General features: G+C 55.6%; 3 protein-coding genes across 3 annotated transcripts; 2 read left to right on the forward strand and 1 right to left on the reverse strand.

Moving 5' to 3' along the window:
* Positions 1 to 26: 26 nt before the first annotated feature.
* GMORB2_5452 (Acyl transferase domain in polyketide synthase (PKS) enzyme) lies at positions 27 to 7,653 on the forward strand (the record flags this gene model as incomplete). The annotated part of the gene is made up of 6 exons (XM_035467426.1): positions 27 to 200; positions 398 to 600; positions 660 to 900; positions 961 to 1,201; positions 1,273 to 6,047; positions 6,178 to 7,653. The coding sequence occupies 6 exons, from the start codon at positions 27 to 29 to the stop codon at positions 7,651 to 7,653; spliced, it is 7,110 nt and encodes a 2,369-aa protein (XP_035323438.1).
* A 909-nt stretch (positions 7,654 to 8,562) lies between these two features.
* Positions 8,563 to 9,789, reverse strand: GMORB2_5453 (putative methyltransferase; the record flags this gene model as incomplete). The annotated part of the gene is made up of 1 exon (XM_035467427.1): positions 8,563 to 9,789. One exon carries the CDS (start codon positions 9,787 to 9,789, stop codon positions 8,563 to 8,565), a length of 1,227 nt encoding a protein of 408 aa, XP_035323439.1.
* A 1,260-nt stretch (positions 9,790 to 11,049) lies between these two features.
* GMORB2_5454 (Core histone H2A/H2B/H3/H4) lies at positions 11,050 to 13,080 on the forward strand (the record flags this gene model as incomplete). The annotated part of the gene is made up of 2 exons (XM_035467428.1): positions 11,050 to 12,833; positions 12,909 to 13,080. The coding sequence occupies 2 exons, from the start codon at positions 11,050 to 11,052 to the stop codon at positions 13,078 to 13,080; spliced, it is 1,956 nt and encodes a 651-aa protein (XP_035323440.1).
* Positions 13,081 to 13,092: the final 12 nt, after the last annotated feature.

Consider the following 13,092-nt stretch of genomic DNA (forward strand, 5'->3'; position numbering starts at 1 on the left):
GTCTTCGGACTCGAAGAGCTACCGTCATGGATGACGACGTTGCTATAGTGGGCATTGGCCTACGCTTCCCTGGAGAGGCAAACTCCCCCGTGAAGCTGTGGAAGGTCCTCGAGACAGGGCAGTCGCAATGGTCTGAGATACCCGAGGATCGTATCAATATTGATGGCTACTACCACCCAGGAGGGGATCGTCAAGGGAGTGTGAGTTCAACCCCAAGACGAGGATATGTATCTCTGGTTCTAGTTGCTGATGTTCAAACACATAGATATCCTTCCGTGGCGGCCATTTCATCGACGGAGACATCTCCACCTTTGATGCACCTGCAAGTTGCCAGATCTCTACGCATGCATACTATGCAATGTCGCAGCATGTATCCCAGCACTAACTTGTTGCCAAGTTCTTCGCCATGACCGCCGACGAGGCCAGGGCCGTAGACCCCCAGCAGCGTATCCTCCTCGAGGCCACATACGAGGCCCTAGAGAATGGTGTGTGGAGCTCCAAACGACGTGGTGGCAAGATTGATGGACTAATTTTGAGAGATGCAGCCGGGATTCGAAAGGAGCAGGTCGATGACAATGACACGGCTGTCTATGTAGGATCGTTCGTCAAGGGTAGGGTGAAGGCTGTTACGCAGACACATTACACAGACCTCACAATAGGCTTTCATCCAAACTAATCATACACTCCTTCCTGCTAGACTATGAACAAATCTGCCTTCGGGATCCGGACTGGCAACCACAGTATGCGGCCACCGGCAACGGAATTGCCATTATGGCAAACCGGATATCCTATGCATTCAACTTTCATGGTCCCAGTGTGACTCTCGATACTGGATGCAGCGCCAGCCTCGTTGCTGTTCACCTCGCAGCACAGAACTTGCGTAATGGCGAAGTTTCTATGGTATGCGCTATCTATATGGATGAACTGCCTTTCACGACCCTCTCTGACATTGATCTCTAGGCGATTGCTGCAGGAGCAGGGATGATCTTAACCCCAAACACAATCATGCCTATGACAGCTTTGAACTTCCTCAGTCCTGATGGGAAGTGCTTCACCTTTGACTCCCGCGCCAACGGCTACGGAAGAGGCGAGGGTATCGGTGTCGTAGTCATGAAGAGGCTCTCCGATGCTCTTCGGGACAACGACCCGATCCGAGCTGTTATCCGGGGCAGCAGATTGAACCAGGATGGACGCACAACCGGTAAGCATATACAATGCCTTTCACTTGATACACGATTCAATCGAATATACCATGCCTAACTGCGATACAAGGAATCACCCTTCCGAGCAAGGAGGCCCAAGTCTCAAACATCAGTGCCTTGTACAAATCAATGGGCTTCGACTTCGATCAGACGGGTTACGTCGAGTGTCATGGGACAGGTACCCAGGCTGGAGACTGGAGGGAGCTCAAAGCCATCTCCGAGACGATCGCCTCTACTCGCCATGTAGACAATCCTGTTGTTGTTGGTTCCGTAAAACCAAACATCGGTCACCTCGAGGGCGCCGCTGGTGTAGCAGGCCTGATCAAGGCAGTTCTCGCCCTGGAGCACGGCAAGATACCGCCAAACATTAATTTCAAGACGCCCAACCCTAACATAGATTTTGAGGGTTGGAAGGTCAAGGTGCCAACGTCTCTCATGGACTGGCCCGTACCAGGAATTCGCCGTGCCAGCGTCAATTGTTTCGGTTTCGGCGGCACCAACGCCCATGTCATCATCGACGAGGCATCGGGTCATCTAGCCAGCCATGGTTTGGTTTCCAAACTCGAACCTCTGTCGGTCGATGGACTGACATCCAATGGCCATTCCGAGCCAACGCCGCATCTCTTTTGTTTCTCTTCCAATGAACGGCTGGGTGTCCAGAGGGTCATCAACTCCCAGATCCCGTACGTCGAGTCTGCTCTTGACAACACTGAACCTCATTTCATGGACAACTATGCCTACACTCTCGGGTGCCGGCGCTCAATACTCGAGTGGAAGACGGCCATTGTTGCAAGCTCTGAGGAGCAGCTCATTTACAAGATGAAGTCTGTCGACCCGGACAGCTTCAGAAGGTTCCCTGTCGAGAGAAAGCCGGGGCTTTGCTTCATCTTTTGCGGCCAAGGCGCTCAGTGGGCTCGCATGGGCTGCGATCTCCTGGACTACGAAGTCTTCAGGAACAGTCTCCAGGAGGCGAGCGACTACATGAAGGCCAGTCTAGATAGCCAGTTTACTCTCATGGACGAGATGATGAAGCACGCAGACGAGTCGCGCATCTCAAGCCCGGAGATCTCCCAGCCAGCAACAACCGCCTTGCAAATTGCTTTGGTGGACCTAATGCACTCGATGGGCGTGCATGCAGCACAGTTAATTGGCCATTCGTCCGGTGAGATCGCAGCCGCCTTTGCATCTGGTACGCTCAGTCGCGAGGATGCCTGGCGCATTGCTTACCATCGTGGTGTCGCTGCGGCCAGTATTTCCGTCAAGGACCCCGAGCTCAAGGGCGGCATGATTGCTGTCGAGATGACCGAGGCGGAAGCTCAGGAGTATCTTGCTCCGGCAAGCCTGTCGGCTCAGATTGCCTGCATCAACAGTCCGCGATCCATCACCATTTCTGGGGAGGAGAGTGCCATCGGCTACATCTCTCAGGACCTTACCAGCAAGGGTGTCTTCAACCGAGTCTTGAATGTCAATGTGGCCTATCATTCTGACCACATGAAGCTCGTCGGTCCCGACTACACCAACTCCCTGGGTCCAATCAACACATGCTCGACTGGATCTGGAACCGTGCTCTCCTCGGTGACCGGAAGCGCTGTCACGGCGGAGGAGCTTGGCACCGAGTACTGGGAGAAGAACATGTCCTCTCCTGTGCGGTACCTGTCTGCCGTCTGTCAGCTGTTGGCATCCCCGAAGGAGAAGATGCCGGAAATCATGCTCGAGCTCGGCCCAAGGGATACTCTGAAAGCTCCAACCAACGACATCCTGAAAGAATCTAAGCTCGGAAAGAAGACTCCCAGGTACCTCTCTGTCCTCAAACCACGGGTTCCCGGCTCTGAATCTCTTCTCAACGCGATCGGTGAGCTTTGGGCAAGCGGCTACGATGCCGACATGGAAGCTGTCATCCGACGCAAGAGTGGAAACGGTGAGGCCAAAACGCTCCGGTGTCTCACCGACCTGCCCCCTTACCCATGGAACCATGATAGATCCTACTGGCACGAGTCACACCTTGGAAAAGCAAACCGGTTCCGTCAATACCCGCGCCAAGATCTCATTGGAGCCCCGACGGCCGACTCTATTCCCTTTGAGCCTCGTTGGCGTGGCTTCCTTCGCGTGTCGGAGAACCCCTGGATCCACGACCACCAAGTTCAAAAGACGATTGTCTATCCTGCCGCAGGTATGGCGGCCATGGTGATCGAGGGCGCCAAGCAGATGGCTTTCGAACTACAACCCTCCCTCCTCGGCTACGAGATCATGAACATGCACATCGAGAAGGCCATGATCATCCCCCCCACGGAGCATGGTCTTGAGACCGCTCTCAACATCAAGAGAGACATGGGGCGTCTGCATGAGGCCAAGATCTCTGGCTCTCACGAGTTCGCCGTCTACTCCAAGCAACTCGACGGCCTCTGGGAGAAGCATGCCACTGGTCACTTGCGTTTCCGATACAAGGACGGAATGCTGGACCCTGTGCCTCATCTCATCGAGCACAAGTATCAGGAGGCAAGTAAATCATGTGTCGAAGCTGTAAACCCTCGCCAACTTTATGAGCTTCTTGACACAGTCGGAATAAACTACGGCCCGCTCTTCCAGAACATACGGGGCCTCCACCGAGGCGGAAGGTCTTGTGTCGCCGATGTCTACATCCCCGACACCAAGTCAAAGATGCCCGCCAACTTTGAATACCCGCATCTGATCCACCCTGCAACTCTCGACTCGATGATGCAGACACTCTTTGCCATCGAACCAATTCCCATGGTGCCAACCTTCATCGAGAGCCTCTTTGTATCGAGTGACTTGGATAAACACGACTCCTCGCACTTTTCAGGGTACTCCACCGCCGAGAGGTCCGGAATTGACGGGGCCAAGGCCGAGGTGGTTATGCGACTTGAAGGTGCAAATGGCTCTCGCGTTACTATCAACGGTCTCCACCTCACCAGAATTGCAGAGGCTGGGCCTGAGAACAGCAGTTTCCTTCCGAACCATCATAGTCTCTGTAGCGAGATTGTTTGGAAGGAGGACGTTGCTTTCGCTTCCCCATCCAGCGTGTCCGAACACCTAGAACTACTCGCCCACAGATATCCGGGGCTTTCTGTTCTTCAGGTTGGCGGAACTTCGGCGACCGCACTGTCGATCCTTCAGAAGCTCACTACTTTGGACAAGACTCCAAAGCTGTCCAGATATGCTATTGCCGAGCTCTCCGGCGGAGAGTATAGTGCCGTCCACAGACTCCTTGAGGGAACGACACTCCAGTCCTATGTAGGGACAGTCCAGCTCGACAACAACTGCGAGCCAGCTACAGACTACCACTATATCCTCTGCTTTTCGAACTCCGGTATCGAGACGGGCTCTCTCAAGAAGTACCTGAAGCCCGATGGGTGGCTAGTCACAGACTGCAATCTGGGCAGACAGGATGATGATGGTAACCGCATTTTCCTCAACGACAGCAACAAGCTTGTTAGCCCGGACGACTTTGGGGAGTTTACTGCAACTCGCTCCCCGATCCCGGACAGTGCTCGGAAGCAGTCAGACGTGGTCGTTTTGTATTCGCAGGGATGGGAGGAGGAAGCACAGTCCTTCCTCAATGAACTCCTCACAACTGCCGTCAGCGAGGGTATCCTGGTTAACATGACGATCGTCCCCCTCCAAAGAGTCATGAGCGGCGACACACAAAGCATCTCGGGCAAAGTGATCATATCCATCCTCGACCTCACCCTGCAATCTAAAAGTTACGGGTTCGTCTACGGGTGGAACGAAATGGAGTTTGAAGCCTTCCACACCATCCAGGGGATGGCTAGTGGCTTGATCTGGATAACGCGGGGCGCGAACATGGAGTCATCCAACCCTCGCGCATCGCCGATTATTGCTCTCTCGAGAACCCTCATCGCGGAAGATGCCCAGAAAACTATTGTGACATTTGACCTTGACATAGAGACGAATCTGTGTGCCGAACACGTCTCGCCCGCCGTCATGGAAGTCTTCCAAAGGACCTTTATGCAGGCTGATGGCCCAGGGCCCAAGGAAACGGAGCTCTCGGAGAGGAACGGGAAAGTCTACATTCCCCGGCTGACCATGATTGACGGACTGAATCAGCTCATTGAGACCGGATGGACATCATCCGCCATGGAATATTTGCCCTTTGTCACAGAGAATCCTACATCTACGGGAAAGGGGCTGCGTCTCAGAATTTCTAGCCCAGGTCTGATGAAATGCTCAGTTCACTTTTCCGAGTTTGAGCTCGGAACTCTTGGACCCGAAGAGGTCTCCGTGGAGCTTCAACACGCTCCTCTGTCCTTCCGAGACCTGGAGGTCGCTCAGGGCCGCACGACCGAGTCCAGGGTGGGGATGGATGTAATTGGTAAGATTGAGAGGATAGGATCCGGAGTTTGGCACATGGACAAGACACTATTGCCGGGGACCCAGGTCGTCGCTATGGTTCCCCAGGGCGGAAGCATCCAGAGCATTGTCCACGCCGATGCGAGGTTTGTGTCCGCCATTGCCCCGCTAGGGTTTGTTCCCAGCTACTATGTCAGCGCCTACTATGCTCTCGTCCACATCGGTCGGGTTTCCGGTCAGCCCAGAAGGAGAATGGTCCTCGTTCACGCGGGCGCCAGCTGTTTCGGTGTAGCCGCCATCAGGTTGTGCCAGATCTCCGGAGCCCATGCTCTGGCAAGTGTTCTTGGGCCGGCAGTTGACGAGCAGAAGGCGTTCCTGCGCCTGTTGGGTCTGGCGGATGAACAGATCCTCGATGGAAACTCCTCGGAGGCCATGGGTAAAGCTATCAAGCTTGCCACAGATGGGAGGGGTGTAGATGTCCTGTACAGCCCTACACATGAGGGTCTTGGTCTGGCTGTAGACTATATCCGTCCAGGCAAGTTTTTTTCTTGACAATCATTATTGACTCTGATGCGTACTAACACCTTCCCTTTTTCTTCCTTCAGGCGGCACGACGATTCAGCTCCAGGATCGGTCGGACGTTCAGACCGCGAGGGTTGTCCCGTCTTCTGGGACCTTTGTGGGCTTCGATATAGGTCAAATGATGGGGGAAGACGCCGATTTTGTTGCTCACCTGTTCCGTAAGACGATCAAGTTTGTCGAGAATTACCATCTCGAGCCCTACGCGCCATACCCAGAGAAGGCCGTAACAACCGACTTCGACATTGGCAGCGTGCAGAGTGCCTTTGAACACCTCCGGGCCAACCCGTTTTTCGGGCACGCATGCCTCCGGGTTGGATCAGCCTCAACTGTGCCGGTGCCCACGGCTGAGAACACTAAGTCACTCTCAGAGGCCGTGGACCCTTATGGAACATACGTCCTTGCTGGCGGCCTGGGTGGTCTTGGACGGAGCATCGCGGAGCTCCTTGCCGACGCCGGGGCCCGTCACTTTGCCTTCATATCCCGATCAGGCGCGACGTCGGGTGCGGCAAAGGAGTTTCTCGACGGACTTTCCCAGCGCAGAATCAACGTACGCGTCATTTGTGCCGACATTCGTGACCTGGCTCTTCTATCAAAGGCAGTCGTGGAGAACCTCTCGTCCTCCGCCATGCCCCCCGTGCGCGGCGTCTTCCAGTGCGCAGCCGTCATCAAGGACAGTATCTTTGAAAACATGAGTTACGAAGACTGGACGGCCGCCTTCCACCCCAAGGTCCTGGGTTCCGAAAACCTCGTCTCCTGCTTCACAGACAAGATCGGGGGGCAGGACCACCAGCCATTCTTCGTCTTCCTGTCCAGCTCTTCAGGTGTGGTCGGCACGCGAAGCCAGGCCAACTACGCGGCAGGTAACTGTTTTGAGGATGCGCTGGCCCGCAATCTTCGTGCTTCTGGCATACATGCTGTTTCCCTCAACCTGGGCCCTGTCTTGGGAACGGGGATGCTGGCTGACGACGAGGCGGTGCTTGACATGCTAAAGGCCGGTGGCTTCTACGGCATTCGACACGAGGACTTCCTCAAGCTTGTCAAGCATGCAGTTACGGGGGAGACGCTCTCTGGCGTACCCACGCCGCCGCAGGTGACTCTCGGTGTCGGCACAGGCGGCCTCTTGCTCCAGAACCAACCTACCGACCCGTACTGGTCGCGCACAGCTCTCTGGAGCCACCTCGACCTGGTTGACAGGCCACCCCCATCTTCGGGGGATGAGCAAGACGGAAGTTCCAACGGCAAGGTGGAAATGAAGGCCATGCTGGCTGCATGCACAGACGTCGGCGCCGCCACGGACAGTATCACCTCGGGCCTAATGCACATGCTCGCCAAGGCGATGAACATGCTCTTCGAGGAGATGGACCCGCACAAGTCACCCACGGCGTACGGGGTGGACTCCCTAGTTGCTGTTGGCGTGCGCAACTGGGTGTTTACCAACTGCGGTGTCAACATCTCCGTGTTTGAGGTGCTGAGTGACAGGACGGTTGAGGAGCTGGCCGAGATGGTTGTTGAGAAAGGGGGGTTCGGTACGATTGATTGATCAATCAGTTTGCATGCGAGATGTGTATATATATGTATATACACTCTTTCTTGTTTTGGTGTTGGAGATTGCATAGGAGGGAATAGGTGTGCGTTTGGGATAATATGGGATTGCCAAGGTACGGAATGAACTGAGCAATGGAAGATTGGGAATACCGAGAAGTCTCGGTTGGCACGTTAGAAATATTCATTCAATAAAGTGCTATTTGAGAAGTTGAGACTTATTTCGAGATGTGATATTACTACTCAGTGAAAAGGGGTAGAGGCAACTAATCACACTCCATCAACGCCAACAACCATGCTTTATTGGAAGAAAGAAGAAAAAAAGATGAGATACATGTACACAGGGTGATGATGGATGCTACATGAAGGAAGCAAAAAGATCTGCGTGATCTGGGAATCGAACCCAGGGCTCCCCGACGCTGCTCGAATGGCAACGGAGAATTTTACCACTAAACCAATCACGCTAGGTTGGATGAACTCATGCTGTGAGCTGACTGCGTAATCTGGGAATCGAACCCAGGGCTCCCCGACGCTGCTCGGATGGCAACGGAGAATTTTACCACTAAACCAATTACGCCTCGACTGATGGTGGTCAGTGTCGGAAATGGTGACTATGTAGTCTATGCGGTGGGCGATGAGAGAAGACGACGAGTGAGGGCTACTCTGGATCAAGGGTAGAAGGCGTCGTCGTCGTGATTGTGGTGGAGGGTTATGCTACATGCGTTCCATGGAGAGTGTGGGAGAGAAACGGTGTGGCTAGTGAGCTCGTTGGCATTGACGGTTCGTTGTAGAGGTAGAGTTGGAGCAAAACAAGGTTGGGAATGCACGATTCTACTGTATGTCTACTGATCTATACCCCTAACCAAATGTCTACTTGATCTATACTTCATAATCTATGTCTACTGGTCTATGCCCAACCGATTCTGAAAAGTCTATACCCAGCCTCATCACCCCTCCCTATAGCCTTCCTCTTCTCTAGACGCTCCTCGTTGAGAATGGTCAACCGCCTCCCATCCGGTCCCCGTGGCCTGTCCTCGTCGGCAAAGGCCCTCCCGACGGTATCGCTCACGCCGTCGAATCTGCCCGTGTCGCGCACGGTGACAAGGAGCCAGAAGATGCCCTTGGGGGCGAGCAGTCCCGTGGCGCAGTTGCGGATCCACGCGGCATGCTGGGCCATGTACACGACATCTGTGGCGAAGAGCATGTCGGCGGGTAGGTGGAGGGGCGGCTCGGAGGACGGCTTCGCCCAGTCGAGCAGGGCGGCAGGGACGCTGTCTCGGGACACGGTCGAGGAGGCGGTGGTGGTGGTCGACAGGGACGCTGACGTGAAGGACGACGACGAGGATGCCGAGGCAGAAAAGTTGGCATCGACGTTGGCACGCAGATTATCGAGAACCAGCGGATGGTAGTCTGTCGGGATCACAGTGGAGTCCGGGACGTCCAGGCGCGGGAGCAGCTTGGCGAGGACGAAGCTGACCAGCCCCGTTCCGGCGCCGAGATCGACGATGCGCGGCGACACGCCCAGGTTCTCGCGTGTAAGGCCGAAGCGCGACGGCTCGTTGCACAGCAGGTCCGAGAAGACGATGGAGGCGCCCCAGCTCTGAAGACCTACGTCGTCGGCCTCCTTGGGGTTCTGGCCTGCCAAACCGTCATTGAGACGCACCGTGATGGGCTCCTCGTCGTCACGGCCGAGGACGGTAAAGGAGAAATCTCGCGTATAGTCGGCTAGTTCCTCCTGGCGCTGTTGGTCATCGTCGTCTGAATTGGCCGTGAGGGACTCAAATATATGGGAGGCCAGGTCGACGGCGCGCTGACGTGAGTCGTTGACATCCGAGTCGAAGCACGTCAGCATCTCGGATCGCGATAGGAAGCCCGTCAGCCAGCGCTCGACAAAGGATTTTTCAAAGGCGTCGGCGCGGATAGCGGCCAGTGGGGAGTCTTTGTCGTCGTCGTCGTCATCATCGAGTGCGGAAGTTTTCACCTGCTGCTTCTGCCCATCTTCCGATAGGTGAGGACAGTATATGGCCATCAGCCCCCTCAGGGCGGTGAATATGGCATCCTGGGATGTGGACTCGAGAGAACGGAGGGGCGGTAGGATGCTCGACGGGAGCGACGGTGTCTCTTCTGTCCTCATCGAATTGGGAAGCCGCTCGCTGATATCTTCTCCGCACAACGTCAACTGCGTTGTCCAAGGGCAGCGTCTTGTGGGTGGCGAGGTAAAGGGGGAGGGGGAAAGAGAGAAGACGGCAGAATCTCAAGGTCTTAGGATCCTTTGCCGATGGTGGGGGAGGGGCTGATCGTCGGTTTTTTTTTTTTTTTTGTTCTATCTTATATCTTAGCTCCCCTTTTCCTTATTTCATCTTTTCTTTTCGCCAGAGCACATGCGGCTGTTGCTGTTAGTCACGTTCAAGTTGATAAACGTATAAAGACTAAGAAAGAAAACCGATGGAGTATTTGTCAATATTTTCCAATACTTATGTCACCGGCTATTTGGCTTTCCTTTATATTTGCAACGGCTGGATCCTGCAGTGTTAAACGACATCGTTTGCCACGGTGGGACTTTGTCCGTCCGTACTGACTCGGGGTTTATCGGTATTATATATAAATCTGAACCGCAAACACCGTGATTTTGTTCGCATGTTATCAGCAGTACAATGGACATGTCCGTTTGACGGATCGCAAATATGAATCAGGAGAAGGGGAGAATGCCGTCTCTGCCAAACGCTGCGCTGAGTGCCGACACAGGCAGCTTGGTAGGCAACGAATGCAACGACTGCAGCTGTCACGGGGAACGTCGTCATCATCTTTACCAACAGGTATAATATCGAGTGTGATCACTGGTGGTACTCTATCTGGATCTGGGAAGTTGGCCAGATTCCCAGTTGGCCACGAGCGGTGGTACTTGGACACGTCCTCGGTCGCGCATCATTGCCAGAGAGGGCTGGTCTTTGTTGAACAAGCAGATAAACGAAGCAGTCTTCTTCCTTTTCCATAATTCGAAATGAAAATCTCACGGGAATGCAGAAGATGCTACACGCATACAGATGATATGGTGATGAAATGCTGAAATGGGGTGAGAGACCAGGATGTTGTAGAGGGGAGAAATCATGAAATCCGCCCCTCTCCCCCCACCCACGCGTCAAGCTACTCTTAACTCTACTTACTCTACTGCAAGCGCGTCACACTCTCCGTCACTCCTCACCACCAACAACGGCAACGATATCCCCAACGACAAATTTCCCCTCTTGTACACAACGCCCTCTAAACAAATTGCTACATCACGCCCCTAGAGATAATATAGGCCGTTGCACCTAAACATACACACATATCTCTCCCGTGAAGCACAGCCCACCATTCGCCCCTACGCGCACACGCGTGTGCGCACTCCGACGTCATGGAGTCAACACCAAAGAGCAACAGACCTACAGGTAGAACACCAGGCCCGGCGCGAACCCCCATCGGCCGTACTCCCGTCGGGAGAGCATCCACAGCCGAGCCCCCGTCATCGCGTCCCTCTGTACACACGCCCCTCGACCGCACCACATCACGCGACCTTCTCAACTCTGTGCGCCGCGCCGCCTCCGTCTCAGCATCAGGCGGACCACAAGGGGGGCAGAGCAATGCACCGACGCCGCACGCCAAGCTGGCCCAGCGGGCACTCCATGACCGCCGCACCGCCGTATTCACACCGGGGAAGAACCGTCGGAGGAGCCTGATGGACCAGCGCGAAACACCCATGGATATCCTGCGCAACCTGGGCAGGAAGCTGGCCCCCACAAGCAAGCGCGTGAGTACGTCGTCGTCTATATCGTCGGCATCATCGTCGGCGGGGGCACCCGACACAGCTACACCGCCTTCCCGTAGCGGTCACCGGCGTCAGCGTCGTCGCACAGCTAGGTCCTCGGACTTCACACAGCCTATACCCGAGGAGCGGGCCGGTCACGACGACGATGATGACGATGACGAAGAAGATCTGCGTCCGCCGCGTCTGTCGCTGCCTATCGACCGGGACGACGACGACGATGAGGAGGAGCTGCGCCCGCCGCGGCCTTCCATGCTGGAGGACTTCGACTACACGGTTGCCTCGGTCGAGCTGCCTCGCCGGATGGACTTTGGCCAGCAGGCTGCGGGGCGTCTGTCGCGCGGCAGCCTCGGGAGCCTACGGCCCAGCGATGTGTTTGAGGGGAACCAGATGATGAGTCCTGATGTCACCGGGCGCCAGTCTGACTTCTTCCCGGAGCAGGTCGCCGAGGACGTGGACGAATACCAGCGCATCGATGCTGATCCCACGAGACGGTCTAGCCTCGGTCGCGTGAGCGACTTTGGCTTGGAGATGCCCGAAGGCCTAGACGGCCAGACGACGTTTGTTATGTCCGAGCCCGGAGACGACGCACCCCCCACCTCACCGATCGCTCAGGACCCCACGGGGCTCCTTATCGAGGAGCAGGAAGCGACTGGGGCCGTTGCTGCCAACGCCGCCGACGCCGCTCCTCCTCCTCCTACACCCGCTCCCGCTCCCGCTCCCTTTAGCGAAGGGCGTTCGCCGCCGACGCCGCTTCCCTTGGATGACTTCTCGGATCGGGAACCGCTCGAGGATATTCCCGATGGGAGCGATGACGGCGATGACGGCGACCGGGAGCCGCTAGAGGATATCCCCGACCACAGCGACGATGGCGATCGGGAACCCGTTGAGGACATTCCTGAGCGGAGCGACGGCGGCGGCGATGTGCCAATGGACGACGGCGGTTTCGACGACGACGCCGCCGGTGGTTACGAAGAGTACGCTGAAAATGTGGCGTATGCTGCTGCTCCTGAGATGTCACCCGTGGCTGCCACGGCGCCTGCTGCCCGTGCACCAGCACCAGCACCAGCCCGACAGTCGGACGTTGGCCACGTTCGGATAAGAGAGGCTCTGCCGCCCCGCAGGAAGAGAAAGCTCGTTTCCCGCCACGGGATAGAGTACCCCTCGCTGCCGCCGGCGTTCGTCAAGAGAGTGGCACAGACGGCCCTGCAGTCGTCGGGTCTGAGCAACCCGAGAGTGTCTACCGATACGCTCACTGCCTTGATACAGGCATCGGAGTGGTACTTTGAGCAGCTGGGCGATGACCTGGGTGCGTATGCCAATCACGCGAAGCGCAAGACGATTGAGGAGAGTGACGTAGTCACACTGATGCGAAGGTTTGTCTTTTTTTTCTTCTGCTCTTGTACACTGGCTTCTTCACCTTCAACTAATCTTACATATAAAATAAACAGACAACGCCAGATCGGCTCCACATCAACCGTCTTCTCCCTTGCACAGAAACATATGCCCCGAGAGCTCCTTCAGGAACTCAGGATGCCTATAGCCCAAACGACTAAGAAACGTAGAGGGGAGCACGGGGCAGACGGCGAGGAAGAGGAGGAAGAGGAAGAGGATGATACGTGATGATGAGGAGGA

This window comes from Geosmithia morbida, assembly GCF_012550715.1.
Source record: "Geosmithia morbida isolate 1262 chromosome Unknown scaffold_3, whole genome shotgun sequence".
NCBI lineage: Eukaryota > Fungi > Ascomycota > Sordariomycetes > Hypocreales > Bionectriaceae > Geosmithia > Geosmithia morbida.